The 14,963-nt window shown below is 58.6% G+C and overlaps 1 protein-coding gene across 4 annotated transcripts in view; it reads left to right on the top strand.

Annotated features, from left to right (window-relative positions):
• MEF2D (myocyte enhancer factor 2D) overlaps window positions 1-14,554 on the top strand; it is a 30,747-nt gene extending 16,193 nt beyond the window's left edge. The window contains exons 3-12 of one of the 4 annotated variants that reach the window (XM_055323805.1): window positions 98-301; window positions 1,780-1,914; window positions 2,677-2,887; window positions 3,075-3,131; window positions 4,552-4,742; window positions 5,115-5,135; window positions 6,274-6,403; window positions 9,727-9,970; window positions 10,360-10,666; window positions 10,914-14,554. In XM_055323805.1, the coding sequence (XP_055179780.1) occupies window positions 98-301; window positions 1,780-1,914; window positions 2,677-2,887; window positions 3,075-3,131; window positions 4,552-4,742; window positions 5,115-5,135; window positions 6,274-6,403; window positions 9,727-9,970; window positions 10,360-10,666; window positions 10,914-10,925 (1,512 nt within the window). In that variant the 3' untranslated portion in view covers window positions 10,926-14,554. Of the gene's footprint in view, window positions 1-97; window positions 302-1,594; window positions 1,733-1,779; window positions 1,915-2,676; window positions 2,888-3,074; window positions 3,132-4,551; window positions 4,743-5,114; window positions 5,136-6,273; window positions 6,404-9,726; window positions 9,971-10,359; window positions 10,667-10,913 lie in introns of all 4 variants that reach the window. The other 3 variants (XM_055323804.1, XM_055323807.1, XM_055323806.1) reach the window with 3 other exon arrangements.
• The last annotated feature ends 409 nt before the right edge of the window (window positions 14,555-14,963 follow it).

Genomic DNA, 14,963 nt, shown 5'->3' on the forward strand with positions numbered 1-14,963 from the left:
GGCCTGTCGCCCCCCACCCCCGGGCCAGCGCACCACCCCTTGCCCCCAGGTAGGCTGTGACTGAGCCAGACCTTGCCGCCCTTTCCCCCACTTGCAGGTGACATTCACCAAGCGCAAGTTCGGGCTGATGAAGAAGGCGTATGAGCTGAGCGTGCTCTGTGATTGTGAGATCGCGCTCATCATCTTCAACCACTCCAACAAGCTGTTTCAGTACGCCAGCACCGACATGGACAAGGTCCTGCTCAAGTACACAGAGTACAACGAGCCACATGAGAGCCGCACCAACGCCGATATCATTGAGGTGGGCCCATGTCCCTGCGCCCCTTGCCCCGTCCACACCCACCTCTACTCCCATGAGCCAGGGCCCAGGAGGTGGGTGGGGTTGCCCACCTGGCCCACTGCCACCCAAGCCCTCTGCGTCTGCTCGTGCTGGTCAGGCTGGCCAGACGTCCCTCTGCTCTATCTCCTCTGTGGCTCGCTCTCGCTGTCTTTTTCTCTCCTTGTCCATCCTTGGTCTGCTTCTGCATCTGACTCTTCTGTCTCTGTCTCCCTCTGTTTCCATCTCTCCTGCTCAATCTTTGTCCATTTGTGGGTCCCTGGGATTCAATCTCCTGTTTCAGAAAGAGCCAGCGTTGCAAGCTGTTGAAGGACGTGGGCTTTGGAAGCCAGCGATGGCCTTTATTGACCACATGGCCTGGGGCCAGTGGGTCAGCCTCCCCGGGCCGTGGTACTCACCTCTGCGACACGGGCCCAGCAAGAGCTCTGGAGGGTGTAGTGGAACTGGAATGAGACAGTTCTTGCTTCTCACACGAGGGTGTGTGTGCTTTCAGGGAACAGAGCTTCTGCAAATGAGGCAGGTGCCTGGGAAGCCACAGGCTTGCCTTCCTGGACAGGGACTGGAACTCCCAAGATTTGGAGAAAGTTATCTTGGTTTTATGATAGAGAAACAGCTTTACTCTAGACTAGGATATAAACCGTACATTCGTTAGTCACTTTAAAGACGAAACAAGTCTCTATGAAGATGTTTTGAGCATGAAGAGGGCAGTTTGGGGTCACTCTGCCTCGGCTTGGACACATGGGAGAAGCCCTGGCCCCTGGGCAAGGACAGCATAGGGGTGTCGCATAGCAGGAGCTCGATGAACCTGTCTTCCTCTCCCTCTGCCTCCCTCTCTCCGTCTCTCCCTCTCCCTGTGAGCCAAACCCAGGGACCAAATGGGCATCAGCAGGCCCTGACTGCCTTCCCCCTTGAGCTTCCAGAGGCTGGTCAGGCAGAGGCTGGCCCCTCAGGGTCCCTCCCCACCTGTACCTGAGGAGCAGGGCTCTGCCTCCCACATTCTGTGTATTCCGCATTGCCTGCTATGTGTAGTGGGCCCTGGGGCCCGAGGCCCCGCCCAGCACACCTTCACACAGTGCCCCAGAGTGGGGAGGGGTGGTCAGGAAATGCTGGGGACCCAGAGGAAGGGAGGTGGGGGTAAAGTGGGAAGGCCCCAGGGTCAGGCAGGGGTGAGCTCCGGGGAGGCTGGTTGGCGGGGTGGGGGGCCTCACCTGTGGACAGATGGGCTGAAGGCTGGCTGACGCCCTGGCGTGGTTGCAGACGCTGAGGAAGAAGGGCTTCAACGGCTGTGACAGCCCCGAGCCTGACGGGGAGGACTCACTGGAGCAGAGCCCCCTGCTGGAAGACAAGTATCGGCGCGCCAGCGAGGAGCTGGATGGGCTCTTCCGGCGCTATGGGGTGAGCCCCACTCACCTGTCTCCTTCGGCCCCTCCCGGCCCCCCCAGGCGCTGCACAAGAAGCACAGGGAGTGTGAGAGCCCTGAGGTGGACGAGGTGTTTGCCCTGACCCCCCAGACGGAGGAGAAGTATAAAAAGATAGACGAGGAGTTTGATAAAATGATGCAGAGTTATAGACTGGCCGTGAGTAGTCGCATGGAGCAGTCCCCTGTGGTGCATGGTGTGGCTTCGCGCCGGCCCCCGACTGCCCCTGATGGACATGCTGCTCCAAGCCATGCCAGGGCTGTTGGTGACCACCGAGGCTCCGCTGGCCTTGGTCACAGAACACCCGTGACCTTTGCTGAGACTCCCTTGGGACAGAGCATCAGCCTGGAGAGTGTCCCGGTCTCCCGCAAGGCGTGTGTAGTTGACGTGAGAACTTTAGGTGACGAGAGTAGGGGCCATGTTCATTGTGCAGGTCACCTCTGGGCAGAGTGCCCATTGGCCCATTGTGACACCCCTGGCCTGAGATGCTCAGGAGTGTTTAGGGAAGGCAGTGAGGTGCACGGTTGAGAGAGTGCAGGTGCCACGGGTCCTGACCCTCAGTGCAGGCCCTTCCCAGCTGTGTGGGTGCGTTTGGGTCTGTACCCAGGCCCTCTAACCTGCTCCCTGTGTGTCCTGCCTGGCTGAGGACTAACCTGCCTCCGCTGGGGCCTCTGGGTGTCCCTGGTCCTGTCTGCAGTAAGCAGAGCCCGTTCTTGTTCTCTGGGCCACAGCTCGGTCCCAGAGCGCTCCCTCCAGTGTACTCTGCCCCAACCCCAGAAGGTCCAGGGGAAAGACCTTGAGCTGCTAGCCCTCGGACACATAGTCCAGAAACAAGAAGAAAACTTGCCTGCCTTCTCAGGCAAAGTGGATCCAGGGTAAGGGGCCCCCTGGCCTGACCCCTCCTCTCCATTTCCCATCTAGTCAGCCGTGCCAGCCCCCAACTTTGCCATGCCTGTCACGGTGCCTGTGTCCAACCAGAGCTCACTGCAGTTCAGCAATCCCAGCGGCTCTCTGGTCACCCCTTCCTTGGTGACGTCATCCCTCACGGACCCAAGGCTCCTGTCCCCCCAGCAGCCAGCGCTGCAGAGGAACAGCGTGTCCCCGGGCCTGCCACAGCGGCCAGCCAGCGCAGGTGAGGTGGGGATGAGGGGTGCTGGGGACCTTGGGGTTCCACTGCTGGCAGTGAGTGTCACCCAACACAGCATCCTGTGGCTCATGTGGCTCCTGAGGGAAGGGACCGGGCTCCTTCTGCTGTGCGGTCCCTGAGCCCGGCTGGAAGGGCTGTCCTGGCGGCTCACTGTGGTTCTGTTTGTTCCCAGGGGCCATGCTGGGGGGAGACCTCAACAGTGCTAATGGAGCCTGCCCCAGCCCTGTCGGTGAGTGCGGCTACCCACCTGCCTGCTCAGTGGCCTTGCAGGCCCAGGGACCCAAGGGACCCCGATTTGACCGGAGGAAGGTTTCAGGGTCCGAATTGGATGTCGAGCCTGAGGTTGTCTGAAGCACTGATGGGTGTGGGTGATCATCAGATGCAGGCTCAGGGAATTCTGGGCAAACTGGAAGAATGGACCAACGTTTCTAGTTGGGGGAGAAGATGCAAGTCTTCTCTGACGAGTGGGGGCACCTGGGTGGGATTTGAGGGGGCGAGTGTGTGGTTTGCCAACTTGCTCCCACGCAGACCCCTGGCCGCCGACAGCCTCCTGCCCTGTGCTGTTGTCTGGCGGGTGACTATGACTTCGAATGTCACCATTGACGTCACTCTGACATTCCTGCCATTCCTGGAGTGATCCGGGAATTGGGATGAAGGCAGCCCGCACTTCCAGGGGAACAGTGTGCTCTCAGGGGATGGAACAAGGTGACACTTGTGTCTGTGGTCGTCCCTACTTCTCTGGGCTTGGAACCCCCATCCAAGCCCCTGGCAACATGTAATAGCTCCTTGGTAGTGATTGTGTACTGGGGTTGGGAAGTAGAGGGGATAGTGACTGCCCTTTCCTCTCCAAGGAAAGGGCCGGAGAAGGGCCTTCAGGCTTCAGGATGTGGCATTACTTCAGGTCCTCAGGCCCAGTATGTGGAGTGTGGGTGGGAGCCCCAGCCTGGCCTCTGGCCACCTGTGTTGCCCTGGACAAGTCATTGCGCCTCCACAAACCAGGCCTTGAGTTTGCTGTTTTGTGAGCAGGGCTAATCAATGGCCTGTCTGCCTTGCGCAGTTAGCGTTAAGGATTAAATGAGATAATATTCACGTGAGAGCCATGTGTAGATTGTGGAGCGTGGAGCAGAGGCACAGGTGGTGATTACGCTTGTTGTCACCTAATTGTGGTGGTGGCCGTGTGATCAGTGCCCCATTACCAGTCACAACACTGCCACCAGCGCATGGCTCATCTTCCCCAGAGCTGTGAGCATCCTGTCACGTGCTCGTCCCAATCACAGCACCCCGTCTCCTGGCCGGTGTGCCTCGGGGGCTGGGGTCCTTGCGGAGGCCTGGGTCTCTGTGAGCCAGTTGGGCCAGGTCATGGGATCAGAAGGTGCTGGACTTCTGGCATGTGAGGCCAAAAGGAGGGAAGCAGGTGGGACTAGGCCACTGTGGCTTCCTGTCCTTCCTGCAGCCGTGGCGCTCCTACTGCAGGGTGATGAACCCATAATTCCATAGTAAAGGGGCTTCTCCCCTTCTTCCAGGACAGGGCAGGTTTAGGGGAGGACTGCAGAGCTCAGCATCCCCTGTGAGCTCGTGCGTGGAGTTCTCTCACACGGGCCAGGGGCTGGGTCCATGTCTCTCCTTTTACCCGCATCTCTTCCTCTCAGGGAATGGCTACGTCAGTGCCCGGGCATCCCCCGGTCTCCTCCCCGTGGCCAATGGCAACAGTCTAAACAAGGGCATCCCTGCCAAGTCTCCACCCCCACCTACCCACAGCGCCCAGCTTGGAGCCCCCAGCCGCAAGCCTGACCTGAGGGTCATCACCTCCCAGGGAGGAAAGGGGTTGATGCATCACTTGGTGAGTGGCTGTGTGCACCAGGTGGCAGGGGCTGGGGGATGGGAGAAAGCCAGCTTCCAGCAGGAGACATGCAGGTTAGCCAGCAGTGGGACTGTCTGAGGGAGACTGGAAGGGCCGCTCACAGGGGCAGTAGGAAGGGACGGGAGAGAAGGTTCTGGCTGAGGAGGACAATGGCAGGGATTTGAGGCTTGGATTGTGAAGGTTTCCTAACTGGTGGGCTTTGGGACGTGGCATTTTCTGGAGTCCTCCTTGGCTGGACAGCCATTCTGCTCCAATGCAGAGAGGTAGATGGGGTGGCTGTGGGGACAGGGGTGTGAGGGGAGGGCAGAGCTCGCAGACTGAACTGCCCCTTGGTTTTATTTCTGCTCCCAGACTGAGGACCATTTAGATCTGGTAAGTGAGGCCCTGAGATGTGTGCAGTGGCTTCATACTCTGGGTCTGCTGTGGCTCTGCACCCCTGCATGAGTGTTCCTGTGTTCCTGCCCTCTCCCTTGTGGGTGTGCTGTGGTGTATGTGTGTGTGTGTGTGTGTGTTTGTGTGTGTGTGTGTGTGGTTATTTGCCAGGAGTCCTGCTCAGTGCCTAGCAGGGTACAGCGGTGAATGGGGCAGGGATCGGGGTCAAACACATGTGTTCATACCTGTATGTATGTGCGTGGGTGTCTGTACTATGCGATGCTGTGTTCATGCAGACACCCCTTCTCTGGTATGTGCATGTGTGCGCACACAAGGGGAATGGGCTAGCCCCAGGGATGCACCCCGGGACACCTGCCTTAGGCGGGCTGGGCCCCACGTGGCCTCTGACTCCGTCCCGGGACAGGGACCTCCTTAGGAAGGTTGCCCGCTGGACCGTGACAGCCATCTCCCCCAGGCGGCTGAGGCCCAGGGCAAGGCCCGAGTTGGCTGTGGTGGGGGCTCCCCATCTCCTCCCCGCCTCCCCATGTCAGTCCTGGGTGCATACCACCTCACATGTACTCAGGCACATGCAGCCATGCATGCACCTCAGACTCACCCTCAGCCAGGAGCAGGGTGGGAGCTCCTCCCTCCCCAACTCCCTCACAGAGGCCAGAGAGGCTGGAAAAGGCAGGCGGGCTTTGGCGGCCAACACAGTGGCAGTTTCGGCCCCGGCATGGAGCTGGAATAAACAAGTGACTCAGCGGCAGATGGAGCCGACAGCCCTACACACGTGTGTGCGCACACGCAGGCACACGCCACGCCAGGCCCCACGTTCCCCGCACAGATGCCACAGTGCTCTGGCAGGGCATGTATGGCCGTGTGATGGGTGGGGAAGACAGCTGGGCCTGCTCTCCGAGGCCCGAGGGCCGACGCGCCTCTGCACGTGTGCATGCTTCCCTCTGTGGTCTCAGCCTCTCTGTGAATGCGCCAGCATACATGTGTGTCTTCGGGGGCCTCCGTGCTCAGGCGTCCACCCGGGCCTTGGGGGGCAGGGGCCCCAGCTTGGTCTTGGGACAGAAGGCCAGGGTAAAGCAGCCCACCCTTCTGCCACCTGGTGACAGACCCTTTTTTCCTGCAGAACAATGCCCAGCGCCTTGGGGCCTCCCAGTCTACCCACTCACTCACCACGCCAGTGGTTTCCGTGGCAACACCAAGTTTACTCAGCCAGGGCCTCCCCTTCTCTTCCATGCCCACTGCCTACAACACAGGTGAGTGCTCGAGCCAGGGGAGCCAGCCCCTGCCTGTCTGTCCGTCAACTGACCGTCCATCTATCAACTGACTGTCTGTGTAGTTGCGTGCACCTTGGCCTTGGGGCGAGGGCGGAACCAGAGGGGAATAGGAGATGTTTTCTGTTTCCTGGGGGGGGGGTGCTCCAGTCTGAGGAAGGTATTCGATTTGGGGGAGCCCCCACCTCATTAAGGTTGCCAGATTCAGGCAGATGGAAACAGGATGCCCACTGAAATTTGAATTTCAAATAAGACATCGAATAATCTTTTAGGATATGTATGTGTCAAAGACATTCTGCTAAAATGTTAAAGAATTATTCATTATTTGGTCTGAAATTCAAATTAATAACTGGGTATCCTCATTTTTAATATAGGACCTAATGGAGAAAGGAGTCCCTGCCCTTAGGGAGCCTCCCATCTGAGGAGAAGCCAGGCCAGAGGTGGGCTGAGTGGATGATTCAGGATGCTCAGGGTGGGGGACTGGGAAGGGGGCCCGGTTGGTCCGCAGGGCTTCCTGGAAGAAAAGGAAATAAGGGAGAGAAGACAGGTGGAGGCCAGAGAGAGGAAGCCCAGCAGGAAGTGTTACTCAGTCTCCCAGGAAAGCCAAGAGGGAGCTCTCTGCACAGGGAGGAAGGGGAGGGCCTCTCCCCCTGGGCGCTCCCTGGTGGGGTGATGGGGCAGGGAGTGGGGGCACTGATGAACCTCAGGCAGAGTGGTGAAGGTGGAGAGCTGCTTGGAGACAGGGGAGAGGTCTAGGGATAAAGAATTCGGACAGGACACCCAGTGCCCAGGCCATCCTGGGTCCCCAGGGTTGACTGGCCTATGTCACCCACTGTCCCCTCCCAGGAGCAGTCTGTGAGGCTCTCGGCCATCCTGGCTTACACTCCACATTGTTGCGTCAGGAAAGACTTCCCCATGAGGAAATGCCATGGCACATCATGTTGGAGCATTTGTTTCTTCCTGCCAAGACCTCAGCCACCCGCAGATTCCCTCACCTGTGATGGCTCATGCTATGGCTGTTTTGTGAGGAGCTCAGACTAGACCAAAAAGCCCCTAAACTTCTCCCATTTGCCCAAGCCCCTGTTCGAGGCACCTGTGCAAATCCTCCCCAAATCCTGTCTCTTTCCCATGGGTCAAAATCTAGAACCCAGGCCAAGACATTGGGCAGCCCCTTGGGGCAGGTGCAAGCTGGAGCCACCCAGCCACGTATGTCTGAGTCCAGGTTCTCTCAGCCAACTGTGTAGTTAATCCCTGCACATTCCTGTCCTCACGCCTGCTGCCATCCTCAGGTGGCAGTGCCCCTGGGGGCCAGTCTCCTCGTCTGGAAGAGTTGTGGGTGTGCAGAAGGTCTCTGAGGCTCCCTGAGGGCAGCACGGACTACTTTTCAGGAGCCATTATTTTTTTTGTTTTTTTTTTAAGATTTTATTTATTCACAAGAGACACAGAGAGAGACAGAGGAAGAGGGAGAAGCAGGCTCCCTGTGGGGAGCTCAATGTGGGACTCAATCCCAGGACCCCAGGATCACGACCTGAACCAAAGGCAGATGCTCAACCACTGAGCTACCCTGGTGTCCCAGGAGCCATTGTTTTTGGGAATCCCTAAACGTGGTGGTAGTTTCCTGCCATTTTCTCCGGGCCTTGCAGGCTCTTGAAGCTGGAGGGGAGGTTAGCGCATGTCCGTGAAGCCCGAAGAGGTGCCTGGCAAGACCAGACTTTAGACTATTTGTCAATCTGGTGTGAAAGCAGATTCTGACCCTGGGCCTGCCCTTAGGGCCCTGCTGGGAAGTATGGGCTTCCTCACATCCTTTCAGAAGCCAGGGGCTCTGGTTCCTCTTGCTGCTGGAGCCCAGCAGCCGCCTCTGTTTTGACAGTGGTTGTTTTCAGGTGAAAACATACCCTCCATATGTAAACAAAACCCCAGTGAACACGCTGCTCGTCGTCCTTGGCCCCTGCTCAAGTTCTGGCTGAGGGCGATCTGGCTCTGATGACGTCCCTGGTAAGGGACAGGCCTGGCCCCTTGTTGACACTGGCTGCAGAGGTCTGGCCTGGTTGCTGCCAGGAGGCCTGTGGGAGAGCAGTGGAGCCCCCGTCACCCTGTCATGGGCAAGGTTGTGCAGTCTCCCAGGGTGGGTGTCCTCCTTGTCTATAAAATGAGTGTGGGAAGTAGTGGAGCCTTGGGGCTCCTTTATGTCCTTGCTCTACTTTTTAAGTGTGAGCATCTCAAAGCTGCTGGCTAACAGTGTTATAAGACCAGAGGCAAGCAGTCACCATCTCCAGGTGGGAGCACAGGTCAGCAAGGAGCGGGGGTCTTGCCTCAGCTGGGAGCCAAGGCTCCCCACACATGAGCTGCAGTTGCCTCATTTGTGAATGAGTAACAGCAGCAGGCCAGTCTTCGGAATGCCTCCTGTGCGCCAGACAGTGTTGTGCGCACTCACGACGGCTGCAGGGCCCATAGGTAGAGAGCAGGTCACTTGCCCCAGATCGTGGGGCCTCAGGGAGGCAATCAGGATGCCTGACCGCCTCACTCTTGCCCTTCACCTTCTTGTTCTGCTGCTCAGTGGTGCTGTCTTCCTGCATAAAGATGGGGCCATGGCCCATGACCCCTTGAGTAAGAGCACGGTGGTGTGGCAGGGGCACCACGTGGAGTATGCCTGTGTGCCCCCACAGTGCCACCACCCTGGGCTTCTTGGGGGGATCTTTACTAAACTGTCCCAGACAGGCAGCAGCAGGGAACACTTCACGCAGTGTCAGCCATGCAAACATCAGGTTCTTCAGACAAATGGTAGAAAGTGAGGAGCACCCCCTGACGAGAATGTGTCAGAAGCCTGGCCAGGTGTGCTGAGGGCAGGTTCCCCTCGCCACCCCTCTACCCCGCAGGGCCCCAGGGCCAGAGGTGTGTCCTCTGGGTTGATGTGCGCACAATGGCTCAAACCCTTGCCACTCCTCCTCTTATGTGTTGACAGTCCCAAGATCTGCCCATGGCTGTGGGTGGAAGGGTGGTGACAGTGCGCTTCAATGCGCCAGTCCCCTGGCATCCTCACTACCACTCTGTCTCTGAAAGGTTCCTGAAGACTTGGCAGTTGAAGAAACGACCATTAGACGTATGTTAGACCTTCTGGACTTCTTTGCCCTTCTGTTTTTGAGTTGACATTCTGAGAATGCTACCTATACCTGGAAAAAAGAGTGAACAGTGTTTTAAAAAACCACCCCTCTCTCCTGCTGAGAACGGCACCTGCCGCTTCCTTAGCTGCAGTCCCTGCTGGGGGGCCTGCTGAGTGCTTCCCTCCTCTCCCCCCACCCCTGCAGATTACCAGCTGAGCAGCGCTGAGCTCTCCTCCCTCCCAACCTTCAGCTCCCCCGGGGGGCTGTCGCTAGGCGGTGTCACCGCCTGGCCGCAGCCTGCGCAGCAGCCACAGCCACCCCAGCCCCAGCCGCCCCAGCCGCCCCAGCCGCCGCAGCAGCCACCCCAGCCGCCCCAGCCACCGCAGCAGCAGCAGCAGCCGCCCCAGCCCCAGCCCCACTTGGTCCCCGTGTCTCTCAGCAGCCTGATGTGAGTCCTGGGGCGTTGGGGGGATGGGGGTGGGGAGAGGCAGAGGTGAGGGCAGTAAGAGTAGGCTCCTCGCTCGGCGGGGCTGGGGGCTGGAGTGCTCTGTCACCCCTGGGACCACAGGATATGGGACACTGAGCACAGCCTGGAGATCCCTGCCCCTGGAGCCCCTCCCCAGCCAGCCAGGAGCACCAGGATGCCAGTCACCCGGGACAGAAAGAACTAACGTGGCTCCTTCTCTTCTTTCCCCTCTTCCGGCACTTGGTCCCTCTCCTGGACTCTCCTCTGTGTGCTTGTCCCTCCCTGCCCCTTCCCTCCCCCCCCCCCCGCCCCGTCCCCACACCCCGTCCCCTCTGTGTCCTGCACCTACCCTGCTCCATCCTTGTGCCCAGCCCGGGCAGCCCTCTGCCCCACGTGGGGGCCGCCCTCACGGTCACCACCCATCCCCACATTAGCATCAAGTCGGAGCCGGTGTCACCCAGCCGGGAGCGGAGCCCTGCACCGCCCCCGCCAGCCGTGTTCCCGGCCACCCGCCCGGAGCCGGGAGATGGCCTCAGCAGCCCTGCCAGCAGCTCCTATGAGACCGGGGACCGGGACGACGGACGGGGGGACTTCGGGCCCACACTGGGCCTGCTGCGTCCAGCCCCGGAGCCTGAGGCTGAGGGCCCTGCGGTGAAGAGGATGCGGCTCGACACCTGGGTACTGTAGTGCCTCCCCTCCCGCCTGCCAGTGTCTGCTGCACCCCGGGACTGCCCCCACCCCATGCCCCCACCCGGGAGGCCTCCTGGCTGCCTCTGCCCCACCACAGGCCTGTCTGCCCTTCAGGCACCCTCAGAGCTGGCCTGCGCCCAGGGTCCTGGCCCTGCGGGGAGAGGGAAACAGGGGGCGCCTAGCTGGCGGCCGGGGCCCTGACACCCCGTTCTCCATCTCTCTCCTCTCTCCGCAGACATTAAAGTGACGATTCCCACTCCCCTCCTCTCAGCCTCCCTGACGAAGAGTTGACAATCTCACCGCCCACCCCTCCCCACCCTGGGCTCCTCCCGCTCGACCCCCACTTCCTTTTGTGCTCCATGTCCTGTTGACGGTTACATTTGTGTATAATTATTATTATTATATTATTATTATTATTATATTTTTTTTAATTTGGATTCTGGCTTTGGAGAGGGGGATGTTCCCATCCCTCTTTTTGCACCCCCTACCATTTTACTGGCTGGGGGGGCTGTTTTTTGCGGGAAGGGGGGGACACTTTGCACGTTATACACATATGCTGCAGGAGGGGGTGGGGAGCCCTATAGGCCTTTGGGACAGGACAGGTGTCGAGCCCTGCATGCGGAGCCCTCCCACCCCATCCCCCAGATAGAGGGAAATAACCAAAAAACCTACCAAACAACAAAACCCCTTATAATAGACTGAAACCCCAAAGTTGGCTTGATGGGTGGGTTTGTGTTTTGGGGGGAAGTGAGGCACAGCTTCTGAAAAGGATCTCTGCTTCTGGGCTGTTCTGTGGCCACGGGCATATGCAGGCCTGGCCCCCACACGCCCCTGCACACACACCACACACTCTCATGGATTTCTGCCTGAGCTATACCCCCAAGGTGTGGGATGCTGGCCGAGCTTTTAGGCTGGGAAGGCTGCCTGGGAATCAGGCTGGAGGCAGGTTTTAAGGCGGGGGCCCCTCAGAAGCACATTTCGAGAGAAAGATGGAGAGCTGTGAGCGGGGGCCGAGAGCTGGGCTGTGGGTGAATTGGGGCCCCTTCCTTCCCTGGCAGTTTCTCTAAGATATGCAGTGCAATAGCTTCCCGTCCCTCAGCTGACCCCAGCCCCAGAGAGCTGGCCACAACATGCAGGGGGAATGGAGATGTGGGGAAGCTCCAGTGAGGTGGCCCAGCAGGACCGGCACCCTGGCATCCAGGGGCAGGTGTGAGTGGGGGCTCACTCTTCCTTGTAGGAGGGATGCTGGGGTAGCCGTGAGGGTGGGAGGAGGCCCACCTCCCCCTTTCCTCCTGGGCCCTCCCAGCCCCTCTTAGCTCCTCCGCTCCTGATCCCATGACCCCACCTCCCTGCTCTGGGCGTCCTCCTGGTCAGCTACCTCCTGTCCCACCACCCCCAGGCCGCAGCCCACCTTCCCTCTTGGCTACTGTAATTGTAAATAGCAACCTTTGGAAAACGTTAGCAGTGTAACAGTCCAGGAAACTGTTTTTTTTGTTGTTGTTGTATTGATATGAAATGAGATTCTATTTTTGTCAAAGTATATTGTAATAATAATGACTCACGCGGCCCGTACTGTACAGATGAGACTCTTCTGCTGTTGTTCCCGCCGCCCTCCCTGCCCCCGCCCCACCTCTGCTGCCACCCCAAGGGGTCCTGGATCACAGATCAAACTGGAGGGGCAGGCGCCCAGACCATCCTAAGTGGCCTGACCCGAGGTGGCGGGTGGCAATGTGCCCCAGCCCTTCACCTGTGTCTGCTCCTCTGCCCCAGGACATAGCGCTGCCTGGGGGTTTCATCCCAGTGGGACAGCGGACGGTAGGCCAGGCCCAGCTGAGTGGTAGGTGACTGTCCAGACTTGCCTCTGTGACCCAGCCGCTTGCAGTATTCCAACACTTGACACAGGGAAGGAACCAGAAGCAGGGGTGTATGTGACCGCATGTGGACCTGAGCGTGTCTGTGAGGACATTGGTGTGCGTGTGTGTGTGTGTGTGTGTCTGTGCGTGTGTGTCTGTGCGTGTGTGTCTGTGAGCCCGTCTGGGACTATACGTGAATCTGTGTGTGAATCGAACTCTGAGGGCCTGTGTGCATGTGCCTGGGTTTTGGCAGTGGGACAGGGGCTTCCGTGCTGCACAACCCCGGCTCCCAGCTCCACCCTCCTCCAGCTCAACCCTCCTGCCATCCCTGTCCCTGCCCTGTTCTATCCTCAGCCTTGACTAGTTTGGGCTGCAGTTGAGGGGATCTGGCAGCTGCCTATTTGCTTCTCCCTGGGGCCCTGCCTCTCCTGGGTTCCACGCACAAGTGGCTCCCTTTCCCACTCTTCCCCCACCCCAGTCCTGCTTTCAGGGTGCCACTCATGTTCCTCTTCCTTCTTGAAGCTGCTTCTTTGGTCCAAGATCCCTCCTTACTCAGAGTTCAACCCCCCACCTGCTGACTGGGTACACAGCATGTCCCAACCTACTCCATGGGTTCCTAGAGGGAGTTTCAAGAGTCGATGAGACTTGATCAGGGCCTTGAAATATGCCAGGGTGTAGTCGTGTGTGTGTGTGTGTGTGTGTGTGTGTGCGCGCGCGCGTGCATCCCCAGAGCCTTGCCCAGTGTCTGGCGTGTAGTTGGTGTGCAGTAAATGCTGAATGGGTGAATGGGTGAGTGATAGGTGCTCGATGGAGCTTGAGTGACTGGTTTTCCCTTCCTAGCTATTCCTGCCAGCAGTCCGCCCACCTCTGTAAGCTGGGCTTGGCCACGACTGGACACGTGGTGGGGACGAGAGCCTCTGCAGTTCACGGTGCAATATTCACCAGTTTTGCCCTCTGCCTTGTAACGGCAAACCTGGCTTTTGATGACTGTGTGTGTGTGTTTGTGTGTGTGTGTGTGTCCTCTCTCCCCGGGGGTGGGGATGGGTCTGTGAATGAATATGTGACATATCTGCAATGTAGTATCCCAGGGTTTCGCTTGGGGGTAGGGGCTCCTGGCTGGCCAGACGCATGGGTCCCTGAGAACCCAGACCTCAAGGGGGGCTTTATTTCTTCCTCTCACAAAGCCAAATTTGCCTCCACCTACTCCTTCCTCCTAAGAACTGGGCGTTTGCCAAAGTCATCACTGGAGTCATCCCACGCCCCTCCCCTCACAGCCATCCCACAGCTCTTAGGGACTGTGGGCAAGAGGACCTTCCCATTCCCCCCCGGGATGCACCACCCTCCCTCCAGGGTAGCGGCAGCGCACTCTGTGCAGCAAGACTGACCCCTGACCTCTACCCAGCCCTCCCCACCTTAGACAGGAAGGAAGTAATGCACCTTCTCTTGATGATTATTTATTTGTTTGGAGAGAGAGAAATGATGTAAAAGTGTATCTAGAAATATCTATATCTATATATTTTTAACTGACTCTTTGGAATCCCCCGGGGTGGGGTGGGGGTAAATTTAGGCTTTCGTGGCAGAGGAGAGACCTGGAGCCTGGGACCTCCTGTCCTCTCCTCTGCCACCTCTTTCCACCCACTAAGCAATGGTGGAGGGCATGGCATTTGTGTGGGGGCAGGGGGCTGCAATGTTCTATGGAGAATCTGGATTCTCTTTGTCTTCCCCGTTCAAGTCCCAGAGGGAAGGGGGAGGGAGGGGAGGCATGGAGTTGCCCCCCAAACCTGACAATCACCCACACTCCTGGGGCTGCTCCTGGGTCCTGGGCAGGGCAAGTCCAAGTGTGTGGCTGTTGATTTGTTTTCAATATTTCTTTCCGTGCTGTATGGTGATGCTTTCTTAGTATTCTACACAATAAGAAGACAAAAGTCCTCGGGATTCTTATGAGTTTTGTTTGAAAACTCTTTCACTATATTTGTTGTAAAGAGGTTTACTATTAAAAGAAAAAGAATACACATTTCTGATACTTGGGCTTGGGTTCTGGTTTCTTTGGCGCGGTTAGCGGAGGAGAGGCCTGTGTAGCCTGCCACTGCAGAGGCCCAAGTGTCACCTCAGCTGGGGGCAGGGGTGCTTTCAGATCTCGGGTGAGAGTGTCCTCTAGGTTCAGAAGCAGAGGTGGCCCAGCACAGAGACAGTTGTCCCGTGGGAAGCCGTTCGAGTGATCCTGGGACCCAGGAAGCACAGAAGCAGCTCCGAGGCCAGGTCAGGAACAAGTGGGGGTGGGGGGGCAGGGCGGCAGGGCTTCGACCATCAGAGGTGCTTTCTGCAGCAGGAACTGGCCCGCAGGGACCTCCGCCCTCTTGTCCATCTGGGGTGCTTACACGTGCCAGGGAGCCTCCCCCTGTTCTCCGAAGGCATCCCTAGGAGCCACCCAG

Source organism: Nyctereutes procyonoides, unplaced genomic scaffold (assembly GCF_905146905.1).
Source record: "Nyctereutes procyonoides isolate TBG_1078 unplaced genomic scaffold, NYPRO_anot_genome, whole genome shotgun sequence".
Classification (NCBI taxonomy): domain Eukaryota; kingdom Metazoa; phylum Chordata; class Mammalia; order Carnivora; family Canidae; genus Nyctereutes; species Nyctereutes procyonoides.